Source organism: Sorghum bicolor, chromosome 6 (assembly GCF_000003195.3).
Source record: "Sorghum bicolor cultivar BTx623 chromosome 6, Sorghum_bicolor_NCBIv3, whole genome shotgun sequence".
Classification (NCBI taxonomy): Eukaryota; Viridiplantae; Streptophyta; class Magnoliopsida; order Poales; family Poaceae; genus Sorghum; species Sorghum bicolor.
The window spans coordinates 3,397,716-3,416,803 of record NC_012875.2 but is presented as its reverse complement, the minus strand read 5'-3'; the positions used below and the strand labels follow the sequence as shown (position 1 = coordinate 3,416,803).

Sequence of the window (19,088 nt, the reverse complement as noted above, 5' to 3'; positions counted from 1 at the left end):
TTTTATGGACCTGTAGTTCAAAGTTGGATCATACGGTGGACAATTCAATTAAACGAAATAAATTAACAAAATATAGCCAAAAAGGTAAAAAAACTACGAAACTTTTTGAAGTGTCATTTTATTACATCTGGAGGCTATGATAAAAATTTCAAAAATTTTTGAGCAAGTTGAGGCTACAAAATAAATTAGACAAAAAAAAATTCTTTACCGACTACCCTAGATCCAGACAGTCGGCAAAGAATAATTATAAATAAAATATACTGCGCCTTTGCCGACTGCCTGCCCTAATAGCAGTCGGCAAAGAACTTTGAAAAAAAATATTTGCCGACTGCCCTAGGTGTAGACAGTCGGCAAATAATATTTATAAATAAAATATACTGCTCCTTTGCCGACTGCTTGTCCTAATAGCAGTCGGCAAAGAACTTAACCCTAAGAGCCCCAGCCTTATCTTGAAAAAAAAATGCAACTCCCACCCGCAGGCACCCGCACGCAGCAGCAGCTCCTACCCCTCACGCACCCGCACGCCTCCCACCCGCACGCAGCGCCGCCGCCGCCGCACTCCGGCAGTCAGCGCCCCGCGCCCTGCGCCCCGGCCGCGCCAGCCTGCCCCTACACCCCCTGCGCCCTGCGCCCAGGCCGCCCCGGCCGCGCCGGCCCCGGCCGCTCCGGCCCCGGCGCCTCGGCCCCGGCTGCTCCGGCCCCTGCCCCGGCCGCTCCGGACGTGTGCGGACGCCCCTGCCCCGGCCGCTCCGGACGTGCTGGCGGACGGATCTCCTTCGCCGACGTCGTCAGAGGCCTCGGCGCGGCGCGGCGCTGCCACTCCGACGCTCCTAGGCGGCTTGCATAGCGCAATCGCCGCTCCGACGACAGCCGACCCAGGTTGAATTCGAACTCGCCCTTCTCGATTTGGGATTGGTTTGGGACGCGGGTGGGGAAGCCGTGGCTCCGTCCATGGAGATTCGTCGGAGGCACAGCACGCCCGTGACCCGCCTCTCTTCTTGACATCTTAATTTTTTATAACAAAAAAGACTGTGTCATCATCATCAGTAGTAGTAGTGCCACTTGCATTGGTCGTCGTAGTTCTGTTGCGTCTTAGTAGTAGCATCATCGGCAGTACTTGATCGGTGGATTTGGAAGGAGGAGGTCGTGATGGTTGGTCTAGCAGTAGTCCCCGTATGGTCATACTTTCGTTACTATGGTGGTTTCGGATGAATGGTGATGGAATTAATCTTGGATAGTTCGATCTGGAACTTAATTTCTGCTTGCTCATGATAAATGCAGATGGTAATGGAATGTGAACTTAGATAAATGTGGCTTGTTATTTTCATCTTATTGTTTCTGATCAATTTCTGCTTGCTCATGATGAATGCAGATGGTAATGGAATGTGAACTTAGATAAATGTGGCTTGTTATTTTGATCTTATTATTTTTGGCTCCGCTTGTCATTTTCTCGTGTGTTGCTGATGATCAGATGATGCTTATTGGAGTTTAATTCCCCTGGTTGGTACTTGGTAGGAGTAGTTCAATTTTCATGTATATTACTGTAATGTGAGTCTAATTTCATCTTTAGTGTGTCCTATCTCCTCGTAGCTAGCTTAATATTCCCCTGCATATGCTAGTGAACTTTGGATGCTGGATTTCATGTGTGGACTGCTACTTGTTATGTATCGATATCGGTACTGCCTACAAACCTTGTAGAATGATGTCCACATAATTTCACTATTTTCTCACAGAAAGCCTGTCATCTCTTTCCTGTTTGTCTGGAATTTATAAGTGCGAACCTTAATGAAGTGTCGACGTAGTTAGTTTCAGTTGTTGGAAATAAAAATTCTTATTGAAAACTGAAACCAATAAAGTTTGAATTAGCAGCTGTTTATACTGTAATATTAATAATAATAATAATAATAATAATAATAATAATAATAATAATAATAATAATAATAATAATAATAATAATAATAATAATAATAATAATAATAATAATAATAATAATAATAATAATAATAATAATAATAATAATAATAATAATAATAATAATAATAATAATAATAATAATAATAATAATAATAATAATAATAATAATAATAATAATAATAATAATAATAATAATAATAATAATAATAATAATAATAATAATAATAATAATAATAATAATAATAATAATAATAATAATAATAATAATAATAATAATAATAATAATAATAATAATAATAATAATAATAATAATAATAATAAAGTATGACAAGCTCATGAAAAAAGTTTATCTATCTATGTTGCATTTGAGCAGGTGTGCTAATTAATCCTGCTAATTGTTGGCCTTCGTGCCATTGTGATGTCGGACTTCGTGCCACTATGGTTATTGGCCTTCGTGCCGTTGTGGTTATCGGCCTTCGCGCCATTGTTTTTTGCAGGTTTTGGAACCTCCCCGTTTAGAGGAGGTGCTGCCGAAATTTTGAGTGGATACTAACTTTTTTTTGTCCTTTTTTAGGATCACCTGTGGGAAGTACTTGGTGACTCCGATCGTGTTCGTGGGTGCTGTGGGTCTTCCTACACCGCGTCGACTCTCCATCGCCCTGCTACTCGCCTTTGTGTCGCTATCCTAGGTATAATTCACCTCTCATCCTTATAGTAGTTATAGATTACGCAGCCAAGTTAGGCGTCTCCCGTCCAAAAGGGATATATGGTCGTTGGTATGCTAACATGGGTACTCTTGACACTACTTTATTTATTTATTTATTTATTTATTTATTTATTTATTCATTCTCATTACGTGTAATCGTTCTTGTGTTTTCCTCGTAGACCCAGTCGCATGGTGGCCAGGTGATCAACGAGTTCACGGGCTATGTCCTATCTCACCAGGGCAAAGCGACAGATCCGGAGAACGTCTGCGACCCGGCGAAGGGGGCCGACGCGTTCACCAACCTGAACGCCTACGAGAAGGTCGTCCAGTACACCGAGGCAGTTCGCAAGCGCCATGGTGAGGCCTATGATCCGGCCACCGAGCCCCTTGACACGGACGTCCTGATGACGACGGGAGGAGGGAAGCAGCATGGGCGGTACTTTCTTGCCCACAGCGTAATCGACCCGGCCACCATTCCTACCCTTCGTGAGGTTCGTCGATCAGACAACACGACCTCATCGGACGTCCCCATACAGCCTCGGCGGCCAAGCTCTACGCAGATGATGGTGGTGGTTCAGGTAACTATTTGTCGTTTATTGGATTTACATATGTAGCTTTCCTTATGCATTGTTTAAACATCACGAGTGTAATATTACAGTCCGAGCTGGCCGAGCTACGGGCCCAACAGGCGGCCCAAGAGGAGGCTCATCGGCAGCAGCTGGCGGCCCAAGAGGAGGCTCATCGGCAGCAGCTGGAGGCTTACCGGCGGCAGTTGGAGGCTATGCAGGAGCACTCGGCGCGTCAGATGAAAGAGTTTGCCAGCTTCTTTCAGGGCCTGGAGATCCCTGGTTTCAGATGTCCTCCGTTGCCAGCTTCTTTCTTCGCTCCACCCCCTGTTCTTGCTCCACCCCCTGTTCCTAGCACTTTAGGGACTCCGGTGAGTTTCTAGCAGTCTATCTATTGTTTTCGTTTGTACGGCTATCCCACATGTACTAATGACATCACTTCTCTGTGCAGCCACCGTCGGCAGGTTCAAACCCGACTCCACATGGCCTTTCGCCAGGCCAGGTGGAACCAGGTGGCGTTCCTCCTAGGCTTACGCAGGCGGGGGCCTCCGGGTGGGGTAGCGACCCTCCGCCTGCCCAGCAGGTCGGATCCGGGTGGGTGTACAGCAGCGCGCCGCAGATTGGACCGTCTTCGTGGCCTCTGTGGCCAGCTGGGAGCTCTTCACACCACGGTGGCGACGCATCGCAGGACGCGTGACTAGCTATATGGTTCTTCTACTTTGCAGGATGTTTGATGTTGGTTTTGCACACCATGTTGGATGTTTGATGTTGGTTTTGCACACTTAGTATGATTTGTTGGATGATGGACTTGTTGAACTCATTTATTATGGTTTATGTGTGCTATATATGTGGATTTGTGTGATATATATGTGGATCTGTGTGATATATGTGAATTCTAGTTATATAATCATATTTGTGATAAAAAAACAGGCTGAAATTTTACTTATTCCAGCTTTGCCACCTGCCAAAAAAGGCAGTCGGCAAAGAGCCCTTTGCCACCTGCCAAAAAAGACAGTCGGCAAAGAGCCCTTTGTCACCTGCCAAAAAAGACAGTCGGCAAAGAGCCCTTTGCCACCTGCTAAAAAAGGCAGTCGTCAAAGAGCTCCGTCATCTCACGACGGCGTTCGTTCCCTTTGCCGACTGTCATATATTGGCAGGTGGCAAAGGCTTTGCCGACTGCTTTTCTCTTGGCAGGTGGCAAAGGTTTCTTTGCCGACGAATTCTTTGCCACGTGTTCTTTGCCGACTGCCACGTGTAAAGCCGTCGGCAAAGCCTTTGCCACCTGTTTTAGGGCCTTTGCCGACTGCTTTTGGCAGTCGGCAAAGAACAGAATTCCAGTAGTGGCCATAGCATTAATCTCATGCACGTGAAAATGAATGTTTATGGGAGTTTGCTTGGGACACTCATGAATGACCAATGGAAAACAAGGACCAGAATTGGATATCAGGCCTGAGCTTGTAGCTGACAGTATTAGTATCCATCCACCTCTATCTACCATAAACCTGACCCGACAGGAGAAGGAGGAATTAGTTGACTTCTTCCATAGTGTCAAACTTCCCTCTAGATACTCAGCCAACATATAAAAGCTTGTGCCTACAAAAGAAACAAGATACTTTCCATGAAGGCTCATGATTGCGATGTCATGCTCATAGCGATGCTTGTAGTTGGAATCCGGAACATTTTGCCAGAAAAACCCCAAATGGCAATCATGAGTCTCTGCTCCTTCTTTAATGAAATCTATTAGAAGGTCATAGATGGACGTGTTTAAATGTTGTCGTTCACATAGATTTAATCACAGTTGCATATTGGTACGCGCGTCTGTAGATGTATTCTTAGTACAGACGCTTGTTTTGTGCGTCTATAATAAGCCTTATTATTTACGCATTAATTATTCCCGGCGCATGCTAGTGCGTCTGCAATGTGCCTAAGTGCGTGTATATGAAGTGTTTTTTTGACATAGTGATAGCCAAAGATATTTACCAACAAATTTAATCTTTCTTGAGGCACATTGATTGACATCATCACAATCTTTTGCTTCGTGGTCCATTCAATGTCAGACACTCAGACTACAATCGTTGCATATGTGTTATTGAGTTCAAGATGAGCTTGCTGCTTACTCCCCACATCCTGATCCGCAAAGCAATCTCAAGACTAGACAATTTGAATAATTATTGGTTCTAGACATGAAAAAATAGATTTATTTCTCAATTCAATAAAAAAGTTCAATTTCAATCGAAACTTAAGAAACTCCAACTAGAATTTAAGAAACAACAATCAAAACTTAAGTTCTGATTATTGATGTTTTATTTGAACGGCTCACTCATAAATAAAAAACAAGTACTCCAGTTTTGATTGTTGTGTTTGTTATACGAAAGGAAAATAAACTGATTTCTATGTGCAATTGTAACGTCCCGCCTTCACGTGGCCGGGTCCGCTTGTCCTTACTCGCGCGCACCCGAGAAGTACTTCCCGGTCGGTCACCCATCTCTAAATTGCTCTAAGCCAAGCACGCTTAACTTTAGAGTTCTTTCGAGATAGGCTTCCGGAAAAGAAGTTGCAACTTGTTGGTATGAGTCTCCTATTAATCCTATTAAGCATTGGGCCGGGTGTTACAGCAATTCCATGGGCAAAGAGTCTATGTTTTTGTGTGCACTAACAAACTAAAAAGACAATATTCATATTATCCACATCACTTGAGGCTTTGCAGCTCCGCATGGAAGGTCTCCACGTGCTCCTGCTTGACACAGAGCGCCATGGCGGCGACACCGTCGGCCTTGTCCTTCCTCCCACACAGGATGCAGCCTGGCACCACCTTGCGCTCCATGTTCCCAATGACACGTTCAGCGCCGCCGCTGCCGAAGTCGACGTCGTCCAAGCCGAGATTCCACCAGCTGGTCACATACAAGGTGTCATAACCGTCGAGGCCCTTGAGCCGGCCGCCCATCTCGTCGGCGATGTACGCCGCTCCGTCAGCAAACGTGTACGGGACCCGTGCCTTGGCATCCTTTACCAGCCTCACGAGGTCAAGGATGTCGCCGTCGGCGACCTCACGCAGCGTCGAGGCAGCAAGGCCGAAGGCGAAGACGTTGCCGTAGTAGCCGTCCTTGGCCTTCGCCGGCTTCCTCACGTTCACGGTGAAGGTGAGCACCGTGGGAGCGTCCTGGCAGGCGGCGCTGGCGATCGTCGCGCGTGCACGACACTTCCATATGGCGGCCGTGAAGACATCGAACGCGGTGCACGACGCCGGCGCCACCTCGCCGCTGCTGCGACGGCGACGGAACTCATCCTTGACGTGGTCGATGAAGCTGAGCGGAACAGTGATGTAGGAGGATGGGAAGTCGCTGTGCTGGCCGCCGACGAGTGCCTTGGTCATGTTTGTTATCGGCGGGGGAAGCTCAGGGAGGGCGTGGTCCACCCTCACCGGCCAGACAGAAGGGGAAGAAGGGAACCCGCGGGCAAACTCGCCGACGGCCTGCAAGAACTGCGCCATCCCGGCGCCGTCGGTGACGACGTGGTTCCACGTCACCCCGACGGCGAAGCCACCGCAGGAGAACTCGGTCACCTGCACCAGCAACAACGGCGGTTCCTCCGTGCTGTACTGGCCGGCGTAGTTCATAGTGAGGTCCTCGACGGTGATCACCGGACGCGGGCCGGAGAGCCCGGCCTCCTGCAGGGTGCAGCTCGCGGACGCGCCAGCGAACGCGACGCCCTCGCCGGTGCACGCGATTTTCAGCTGGTCGCCGGTGATGGTGAGGCGGCCGGCCATTGGGTAGTAGGGAACAAGCGCACGGGACAGAGCTCTCGCTATGGTTTCGGCTGGCTGATCGATGGGGTTCTCGAAGACGAACAGCGCTGTCATAGGAAGGGAAGCAAGAGCTCTGTCCATGGCGGTGAGGGGGAGGGCGCCGGCGGGCGTGGCCTCCGACGGGGCGATGAGAAAAGGCAGCGACCTGTTGACGTGTGAGGTCATTGTGATTGTTTTCTCTCTCGTGCTTGCTTAGCGGTTTGTTTGTGGTCTCTTCTTGGCTTGCTCACGTGGAGTTATATAGTGGCGAGCAACGAGCTATATGATGCACTACCGGAACCTGAGCTCTTTAGCGAGTGTCAAATAATTTGCCAAGTGTTTTTTCGACACTTGACAAAGAATTTTTTATACTGAGCTAGTGTAACACTCGGTAAAAAAAAAGTTGGCAAAAAAAAAACACTCCTTTAAGAGATTTTTTTACCGAGTGTCAAAGAAGTCTTTTTACTGAGTGTTTTTTTTGACACTCGGCAAATGACTAGTGTCAAAAAAATACTTGGCAAAAAAAATGTCAAATCAAATTTTAAAGCCTTAAACGAATTCGATTTAAAAAGTTTTCAACTACAAAGTTGTATAACTTCTCAAGATCCCTCTATATTACTTTTTCATTTAACAAAGTGAAAATAAATTTATTCATAAATTCTACATCTCTCTTATAGTTTATGAAACTATAAGAGAGAGATACATAATGTTTATAAAAAATATTGGAATCACCATGTCGGATGAACAAATGACCAAACAACCAAAATAAACTTTGTAGATTTTGAGAAGTTATGAAATTTTTCAGTTGACAAATTTTTCATTTGAGTCATCTTGTCATGCAAAACTACGTCTTTATGTGAAAATTTTAAATTTTGAATTTTGCAAACTACCTCAGATGGAAAAACTCCATGAATAAACTTTGTAGATCTTAAAAAGTTATAAAACTTTATAGTTGACAACTTTTAATTTGAAATCATCTTGTCATATAAAAACTACGTTTGAATTTCTCAAATTTCAAATTTTGTAAACGACCTCGGATAGAGAAAGTCCCTCAATAAAAATTATAGATCTCAAAAAGTTATAAAACTTCGTAGTTGATATCTTTTGATTTAAAATCATTTAGGGCATCAAACAACCAATTTACACTTGGTTTGCTATATAATATATAATGAACCGAAATGCAATATAAACACAAGTAATAGGTTGATGTAGTGGTTAGAGAGAGATGTGCAAGAGGGAGGTCATGGGTCCCTATCCCACTAGGCCTCCCTATTTTTAAGTTTTTTTTGTTTCAGTTTTTGCTAAGTGTTGGGTAAAAGCTTTGCCTAATGCCCAAAAAATAGCGGTTGGCAAAGACCACATGAAAAAAATTTCATCGGCAAAGTGGTCTTTGTCTAGTGTGACACTCGGCAAAAGCTTTGCCGAGTATATTTAGGTCTTTGCTGAGTGCCACAGGCTCTCGACAAAACACTAGAGTCCCGTAGACCTCCCTGTTTTTTAGTTTTTTTTTTGTTTCAGTTTTTGCCAAGTGTCGGGTAAAAGCTTTGCCTAGTGCCTAAAAAATAGCAGTTGGCAAAGACCACATGAAAAAATTTTCATCGGTAAAGTGGTCCTTGCCTAGTGTGACACTCAGCAAAAGTTTTTCCGAATATATTTAGGCCTTTACTGAGTGCACAGGCTCTCGACAAAACACCCGGTAGTGATGGGACCTAAGCAGCAGGCAGCAACGGTACAAATGGATTAAATCCCATTTGTATTATATATATACATATCTCTGTACCAATATATATGAAGAACTTTTATATGTACAAATCATTTTTAAATACGACTACATAAACTTTGAAAGCTTTCACGCACTGTGCCATGCAACGTTTTTATTAAGAGGAGAATCAAAGAAAACATAATCTTGGGTAAAACTATTCCCTGACGTGGGAAAACATCGTGTGCTTTGATGCAAACCACTCTAACCAGTCTCAATGCATAATTTCATGACACTGTTACCAAGACTATAAACTAAGTAACCGTGTCATATGAGTTTCATGGGGACGAAACTCCTCTCTCATCTGATGAAACTCCTTCATTTAATGACTCTGCCAAGTCAACAATTTTGCTTATGTGGCACACTATTTAATGTGCATTACACTCTCATAAAACATGCATTGAGACTGACCTAGGCGTTCAATCTGAATCATGATCACTACCGGTTGGTAACCGTTAGTATTAATAAAAATCAGAGCCCTGAGGGGGGTTCGCTGTAATTTTCGCTGTCTTTTGTGAATGTGGACAGTGATGTGCTATAGAACAAGATCCAGATCCAGATCCAGATCCAGTACGGTGGACAAAAAATCAAGTGCCTGCAGCCCACAAAATGTATTATGTAGGAAAACAAGTTATTCTCGTGTATTGTATATATATATTGAGTGGCCAACATATATTACATGTAGTGCTCAGTCGATGACATGTGGGCCCTGCATGGCCACCCTCCGTGAACCCTTTAATACGACTGAACCTTTGTTGTAATCAGCGATAGACAATTTTATTACTGAATACAGTACCCCGAAGCAGAGATTCATCTGCTCGGCTCGGCCTACTCCGTGTGCCTCCCTGTCTCTCATGTCGCCGGCGATCGTCGCCCAGGCCACAGGTACTACAGAAACATGGTCCTTAATTATTCTTGTAATGCCGCGAGCAGCTGTGGAACCTATGTTATTTGAATGTTTTAGGGTGTTTGGATCCAGTGATGACTAAAGTTTAATCCCTATTACACATTCGGTTGTTAATTAGGAGGACTAAACATGAGTTAATTACAAAATTAACTGCACAGATGGAGACTAATTTATGAAAAAAAAAAACTATTAAGCCTAATTAATTAATCCATCAGTAGCACATGTTTAATGTAGCGGCATCACATTGTAAAACCATGGACTAATTAGGTTTAATAGATAATTCACAAAAAAATATTTAATAGATTTATTTTACAAATTAGTCTCTATCTGTACAATTAGTTTTATAAATAATCTATGTTTATAATACTCTAAATTAGTGTCCAAATATATGTGACTAAAATTTAGTCTGGGACCGTACCAACACGCACAAAACATGTATGTGTATATATGGATAGAGATGTGAGTCTCGGCAGCTCTATATATGACTCTACTACAACCACTCAAAATGCGGGAGAAGGGTCCATTCGACGACGTTAGTTCCCGCGCGGCTTCCTGCCAAGCTGGACAACAACGTATACTTCCCACCACAGCCACCAGCTACTTGTCACTGCAGACACCACACATGCATGTGATGACACCTCCAGCTCTCCAGTCCACGAGATCCGCGTGTGTGGGCATCTCGGCTCGGCCGGCTTATATACAACACAACACGGGTTCAGTACAAGTAGTGATGTTGTTACGTTGACATCTGGACCACTAGCTCTGAGACTGGCCGAGAAGGTGATACTCATTTTTGGACATGCATGCAAAGCAAGACAAACGCAGCTAGCAAGCTAGCTTGCATGCATTGTTTGCCATGTCGTAGTCATAGAGCTGCAACTGCAAAGTTAAGTCTATATACAGCACCATGCATTTGAGTCATTTTTTTGAACCTTCGTAGGCAAGGGCCGCGTGTGTCCATATAATAAAGAAATTAATTAGCATGCGCAAATTTGGTTTGGATGTTTGTCAACGTAACGCTACAATTTTTTTTTAAAAAAAAATTAACAGCTACAATTAAATTGGTTGTGATGTGTCTTGGGTGACTACTATTACAACCGGCTGTGAACGTTTTCCATATAACACATAACCAGTAATGCAACCTCTGTACATGATTTTGTGTAAAAACTATATATTTTACGACGGCTATATGCTGGCAGCCGAGCCATTTGTGTGGCTAGGGGCCATCCACTACTGGAAGTGGCTAGGGGTCATCCACTACTGCTGGAAACTTGAATACTCCTGTGTGTGTGAAAATTCATGGAAAAAAGCGAATACGCACAGAAAAATATTTTTCTGACGGTGTACCGTCAGAAAATAACACACAGAAATATAATGACGGAAAAATCTCATTTTTCTATGAGTTCGCCGTTAGAAATAGTTTTTCTGTCGGTACGTGACCTACAGAAAAATTATGCTCGCCCAGATTAAAATTTAATCTTCTGTGCGCATATCCACACAGAAAAATAATATTACACGCACAGGAAAAAGAAGCCAATTGCACAGGGAAAACATGTATTTTTCTGTCGGTCTAGTGAACTCACAGAAAAATATCTTTTGCCCAAATGCAGGCACCCTCACAGGAAAAGTGACGCACACAGAAAAAAATATTCTATTTTGAAACTGTAGCAATAGCATATATATTAAAATATATATTTTCCACACTATAATTTGATGACACATCACAAATGTTCCGACATCAATACATATAGGATACATCACAATATGGTCTCCAAATATTCAACATATTCCATAGACGATGTCCAAATGTTCCGACGTCGATACATTCAAAAGCATTACCACCTCATCTCAGCGGTTCAAGTTTCAACTAAGATGACTAAACTACCAGCGCATCATTGAGTCATATAAGTAAGACCACAGCTAAAGATTAGAGCGCTACTAGTTACATTCAAAAGCATTACCACAGCTAAAGAATAGAGCCTCCTACTAGTTAATGTGCAAAAGCACAACACTACAAAAGAAGAAACCACCATCACATCCATGTTTTGCAACTAAACAACACCATCAAATCGATGCATGATCTCCATTGTTGTCGGAACCTTGATTGTTGGCAACATCTGTAGCATGAAGGTCTTCATTGGTGTGCCCAAAATCATTGGCATTGTTGGCAGATTCTGAGACAGCACGAGAAGAACCAGTTGCCTGAATGTGAACAAAATTACATTAGATTCGACGTGGAATTTTCTCCCAATAATATATCACTTTTAGCAAAGGCTCTAAATTTGATGTAAAGTCATTTGAATATGGTACCATGATTTGAACAAGGTTTATAGTGTTTAAACTGCTAGTTTTCAAGGTTGAAACACTACAAACCTACATAAGGTCATTTCCTCACTGCAATAGCTATGCAAATTCACTGCAGTAGCTATACAACAATCAACATGAGGCAAAACTTTTCATGCCAGATTTCATCGCAGCAAATACCATGCCTATCTATGATTGGAAGATAGCGCAAAACTTTGCGTGCAACCTTTGTTCGCCCTTCCACATACCGATTAGCACCACAAAAATCACATTTATCTTTGTCCTTGTTATCTTTGTAGAATAGCATGCAATTGTTATAGCAAACATCAATTTTGATATATTGCATACCAAGACCCTCTAATAATTTTCTAGATTGGTAGAAGTCATTAGGTAACTTAGAGTCAGGAGGTAGGAGTTCATGTACTATGCCTAGTATATCATCATATTCTGCAATAGACATGTTGTATCGTGACTTCACAGCCATCAAGCGAGCTACAGCGGACAAGCATGAGTGTGTGGTTCTATCATGCACCAACTCATCTGCACTAGCAACCATCCTATAGAAACCTTTAGCATATGTTGTTGGTTCAGCATCTAGTATAGGTGGATGGGGCCCAGCAAGGTCAACCAACATTTGATCCATCTGATCAACTTCATCAGTGCCCTCTCTATTTCCCACCTCATCATATCCATCAGCTAAAATAAGCTCCTCACCATGCTCAGTCCAAGTTTCATAGCCTTCCTTAAAACCATACCTACACAAATGCATCTCTATAGTATATCTTTGGTGTCTAAAGTAGTTCCGACATTGCGCACAAGGACACTTAATGGTATCATTTTCAGCTATAGCAGGAATTGAAAATGCACTATTCAAGAATTCTGTGGTTCCATCAAATCTATTCTTTTGAGGGAGCTTTGCCGCGTTGTCAACCATTATACATCCATGATCGGTTTGACATATTAACTAGTTCTGTTTCAAATATTAATATATTAGATATCACAACAAAGGAAGCTCAACTATTTTTGGTGCAAGGAAGACATTCCAAACTTAGACAAGTGGGCACACAAATAAAATGTAGAATAACAACATCATCATACTGCAAATAGATCCAATGAAGAAAGAAGTGTACCTTGAGTCTCAGTCACAGGTCCTCAACAATTTTTCACTATCTTTAAAGTACACACCGCCTCCAATAGAAACCTTCAGTCCTTAGCTAAAAATCTCCAAATCTCCACTGTAGTACATCAGGGACACACAATAAGAATTTTGGCACAAGTTTTTTAATGCTATCATCGAGGCCACTCTGACTATTATGCTATCTATAGGTATTGAACATGCATGTTATTACAATGTCAATAAGAATCATACATACTCTAAATAGACAAGGAAAACATGTTTTACTTCAATATACATATAGACACACATAGAGAAAGGAAGGATACTATATTTAGGGGAGAAACACAGAACCTGAACAATCTATTCAGATTTGAAGGAGACAACACGGGTGGCCAAATCTTGAGGGAAGCAGACTTTGACTGAAGAAACGGGTGGTGGAGATTGATGGAGAGACGAGGGCGTCATGCAAGGACATGCAACGGATGGGAGGGAGACCAAGGCGGCGGGATAGGGCACTACGTGAAAAAAGCACTAAGAGAACGCTACCCCCTTACGCTGTAGGGGCGGCTGACTTTGGAGCCTCCCTTACAGTGGCTCGGGCGGGTCTCAACTAGTCACCCGCCCCTACAGTGGCCACTGTAAGGGCGGCTAGTGTTATCAGCCGCCCTTACAGTGGTAGGTCACAGTAAGCGCGGCTGAATCACCGGCCGCCCTTACAGTGGACTACTGTAGGGGCGGCTCAATCACTAGCCGCTCCTACAGTGGTTTTAGAAAAAATTGGTCAAATGAGACACTAAAAGATCTCGAATGAAAAAATTTAAAATATTAAGATTGTACAACTCATCAAGATCTATACTTAATACATAGTTCATTTTTATATTTGAGAAAGTGTTAGTAAACACTAGTCATAGGGTGGCTCAATCCCCAGCCGCCCCTACACTGGTTTTGGACAAACTTAGTCAAATGAGGCACTAAATAACCTCAAATTAAAAAATTTAAATACAAAGGTGTTAGAACTCATCAATATCTACATTTAATACATAGTTTTGTATTCATGACTTTTATTGCCTAGTTTGACCTAGTTTGACCGAGTCAAACATTGGATTTTTCAGAAAATACACTTTGACCGGACCAGAGATTGTCTCAGATGCAAAAGTCATGAATACAAAGTTTGTTCTCCTTATCAAGATACACATTTGGTCTAATAGTCAACTTTTCATCTGAGATGGTTTGGACCACTCAAATTTTGAAATTTCAAATTTTCACGGCAACACGCACGTTTTCGGGACCCTAGACGGCCCCAACTCTGAAAGTCATGAATAGCAAGTTTGTTCCACTCATTAAGATCTACATTTGATACATAGCACGTTTTTGCATTTGACAAAGCGTTATAAAAGTGCAGTTCTAAATCCATAAGTCCCGCATGTAGTTTCATAAAGTCTATGTGTGATTCAAGACTTTGTGACTAGAGTTTACAAACACTTTCTCAAATGCAAAAATGTCCTGTATATGGAATGTGTATCTTGATGAGCTCTAACTACCTTATATTCAAAATTTTTTCATTTGAGGTCATTTACTCCCTCGTTTGACAAGGTTTGACCAAGTCACGCCTTGGGTTTTCAAAACATGTGAACATAGTTTACCGAAACTTTTTCAAATGCAAAAATGTATTGTATATCAAAGGTAGACCTTGGTGGTGTCTAACTATGCTGTATTCAAATTTTTTCATTTGAGGTCTTTTATTGCCTAGTTTGACCTAGTTTGACCAAGTGAAACATTAGATTTTTCAGAAAATACAATTTGACCGGACCCGAGATGGTCTCAGATGCAAAAGTCATGAATACAAAGTTTGTTCCCCTTATCAAGATACACATTTTGTGTAATAGTTAACTTTTCATCTAAGATGGTTTGGACCACTCAAATTTTGAAATTTCAAATTTTCATGGCAACACGCACGTTTTCGGGACCCTAGACGGCCCCAACTCCAAAAGTCATGAATATCAAGTTTATTCCACTCATCAAGATATACATTTGATACATAGGACATTTTTGCATTAGACAAAGCGTTACGAAAGTGCAGTTCTAAATCCATAAGTCTCGTATGTAGTTTCATAAAGTCTATGTGTGATTCAAGACTTTGTGACTAGAGTTTACAAACACTTTCTGAAATTCAAAAATGTCCTATATATGGAATGTGTATATTTATGAGCTCTAACTACCTTATATTCAAAAGTTTTTCATTTGAGGTCATTTACTCGCTCGTTTGACCTGGTTTGACCAAGTCACACCTTGGGTTTTCCAAACATGTGAACAGAGTTTACCTAAACTTTTCCAAATGCAAAAATGTATTGTGTATCAAAGGTAGACCTTGGTGAGGTCTAACTATGTTGTATTCAAATTGTTTTCATTTGAGGTCTTTTATTGCCTAGTTTGACCTAGTTTGACCAAGTCAAACATTGGATTTTTCAGAAAATACACATTGACCGGACCCGAGATGGTCTCAGATGCAAAAGTTATGAATACAAAGTTTGTTCCTCTTATCAATATACACATTTGGTGTAATAGTCAACTTTTCATCTGAGATGGTTTGGACTACTCAAATTTTGAAATTTCAAATTTTCACGGCAACACACACGTTTTCGGGACCCTAGACGGCCCCAACTCCGAATGTCATCAATAGCAAGTTTGTTCCACTCATCAAGATCTACATTTGATACATAGGACATTTTTGCATTTGACAAAGCGTTACGAAAGTGCAGTTCTAAATCCATAAGTCCCGCATGTAGTTTCATAAAGTCTATGTGTGATTCAAGACTTTGTGACTAGAGTTTTCAAACACTTTCTCAAATGCAAAAATGTCCTATATATGGAATGTGTATCTTGATGAGCTCTAACTACCTTATATTCAAAAGTTTTTCATTTGAGGTCATTTACTCCCTCGTTTGACAAGGTTTGACCAAGTCACGCCTTGGGTTTTCAAAACATGTGAACAGAGTTTACCGAAACTTTTCCAAATGCAAAAATTTATTTTGTATCAAAGTTAGACCTTGGTGGGGTCTAACTATGTTGTATTCAAATTTTTTCATTTGAGGTCTTTTATTGCCTAGTTTGACCAAGTCAAACATTGGATTTTTCAGAAAATACACTTTGACCGGACCCGAGATGGTTTCAGATGCAAAAGTCATGAATACAAAGTTTGTTCCCCTTATCAAGATACACATTTGGCGTAATAGTCAACGTTTCATCTGAGATGGTTTGGACCACTCAAAATTTGAAATTTCAAATTTTCACGGCACCACGCATGTTTTCGGGACCCTAGACGGCCCCAACTCTGAAAGTCATGAATATCAAGTTTGTTCCACTCATCAAGATCTACATTTGATACATAGGACATTTTTGCATTTGACAAAGCGTTACGAAAGTGCAGTTCTAAATCCATGTCCCACATGTAGTTTCATAAAGTCTATGTGTGACTCAAGACTTTGTGACTAGAGTTTACAAACACTTTCTCAAATGCAAAAATGTCTTATGTATGGAATGTGTATCTTGATGAGCTCTAACTACCTTATATTCAAAAGTTTTTCATTTGAGGTCATTTACTCCCACGTTTGACTAGGTTTGACCAAGTCACACCTTGGCTTTTCAAAACATGTGAACAGAGTTTACCGAAACTTTTCCAAATGCAAAAATGTATTGTGTATCAAAGGTAGACCTTGGTGAGGTCTAACTATGTTGTATTCAAATTGTTTTCATTTGAGGTCTTTTATTGCCTAGTTTGACCTAGTTTGACCAAGTAAAACATTGGATTTTTCAGAAAATACACTTTGACCGGACCCGAGATGGTCTCAGATGCAAAAGTCATGAATACAAAGTTTGTTCCTCTTATCAAGATACACATTTGGTGTAATAGTCAACTTTTCATCTGAGATGGTTTGCACCACTCAAATTTTGAAATTTCAAATTTTCACGGCTACACGCACATTTTCAGGACCCTAGACGGCCCCAACTCTGAAAGTCATGAATAGCAAGTTTGTTCCACTCATCAAGATCTACCTTTTATACATTGGACATTTTTACATTTGACAAAGCGTTACGAAAGTGCAGTTCTAAATCCATAAGTCCTGCATGTAGTTTCATAAGGTCTATGTGTGATTCAAAACTTTGTGACTAGAGTTTACAAACACTTTCTCAAATGCAAAAATGCCATATGTATGGAATGTGTATCTTGATGAGCTCTAACTACCTTATATTCAAAAGTTTTTCATTTGAGGTCATTTACTCCCTCGTTTGACCAGGTTTGACCAAGTCACGCCTTGGGTTTTCAAAACATGTGAACAGAGTTTACCGAAACTTTTCTAAATGCAAAAATGTATTGTGTATCAAAGGTAGACCTTGGTGAGGTCTAACAATGTTGTATTCCAATTTTTTTCATTTGAGGTCTTTTATTGCCTAGTTTGACCTAGTTTGACCAAGTCAAACATTGGATTTTTCAGAAAATACACTTTGACCGGACCCGAGATGGTCTCAGATGCAAAAGTCATGAATACAAAGTTTGTTCCCCTTATCAAGATACACATTTGGTTTAATAGTCAACTTTTCATCTGAGATGGTTTGAACCACTCAAATTTTGAAATTTCAAATTTTCACGGCTACACGCACGTTTTCGGGACCCTAGACGGCCCCAACTCCGAAAGTCATGAATAGAAAGTTTGTTCCACTCATCAAGATCTACATTTGATACATATGATATTTTTGCATTTAACAAAGCGTTACGAAAGTGCAGTTCTAAATCCATAAGTCCTGCATGTAGTTTCATAAAGTCTATGTGTGATTCAAGACTTTGTGACTAGAGTTTACAAACACTTTCTCGAATGCAAAAATGTCCTATATATGGAATGTGTATCTTGATGAGCTCTAACTACCTTATATTCAAAAGTTTTTCAAAAATGTCCTATATATGGAATGTGTATCTTTTTATTCATTACTTTTGTTGTTTAGACCATCTAGGGTTTAGTCAAAGTGTATTTGTGTTAACATCCAAGATTTGACTTGGTCAAACTTGGTCAAATGAGGCACTAAATGACCTCCAATGAAAACGTTTTGAATACAAAGATGTTATAACTCATCAAGATCTACATATGATACACAGTTCATTTTACCATTTAGAAAAGTTTTAGTAAACTCTAGTCATATGTTTTAAAAATTCATGATGTGACTTGCTCAAACTTGGTCAAATGAGGCACTAAATGACCTCAAATGAAAAACTTTTGAATACAAGGGTGTTAAAACTTATCAAGATCTACATTTGATACATAGCTAATTTTTGCATTTGAGAAAGTGTTAGTAAACACTAGTCACCAAGTCTTGAATTTCACATAGACTTTATGAAACTATACCTAAGACTTATGGACTTAGAACTACACTTTCCTAACACTTTGTCAAATGAAAAAATGACCTATGTATAAAATTTAGATCTTGATGAGTGGACCAATCTTGGTATTGATGACTTTTCGAGTTGAGACCATCTAGAATTTCGAAAACTAGCATGTAGGTGTGAATTATTCGAGTTGAGATCATCTAGGGTTTCGAAAATTGTTCTGGAGGTGTCAAAATTTCAAATTTCAAAATTTGAATTATTTAAACTTTGTCAAATGAAAAGTTGACAATTTCAAAAAATGTAGACCTCGATGAGTTTTATTTTGTAAGTATTAAAAAAATTATCTGAAGTCATTTAGTGTTTTATTTTTCAAAGTTTGACCAAGTCAAATATTTTACATGTATTTTTTAAATTTTTCAAAAGAACAAATTTTGAAATTATATATATAAATATATCATATATTAAATTGGCATATAAGTATATCATATATTAAATTAATATATATATATATATATATAAACTAGGCTCAAAAAACAAAAAATATTTGTCGAGGATCTAGCCTAGTCCTTAGCAAAGTTGAACCCTAAATCCCAATCGGGCCGGCCCAAGAAAAGGCACGCGTCTCGGTTCCTTCTCCCCCGTGCGTATCCCACC

General features: G+C 40.8%; 2 protein-coding genes across 2 annotated transcripts; one reads left to right on the top strand and one right to left on the bottom strand.

Annotated features, from left to right (window-relative positions):
- LOC110436306 (atherin-like) lies at positions 461-847 on the top strand. The gene has a single exon (XM_021463002.1). The coding sequence runs from the start codon at positions 461-463 to the stop codon at positions 845-847; it is 387 nt and encodes a 128-aa protein (XP_021318677.1).
- LOC8067721 (acyl transferase 15) lies at positions 5,468-7,228 on the bottom strand. The gene has a single exon (XM_002446065.2). The coding sequence runs from the start codon at positions 7,154-7,156 to the stop codon at positions 5,876-5,878; it is 1,281 nt and encodes a 426-aa protein (XP_002446110.1). The 5' UTR covers positions 7,157-7,228; the 3' UTR covers positions 5,468-5,875.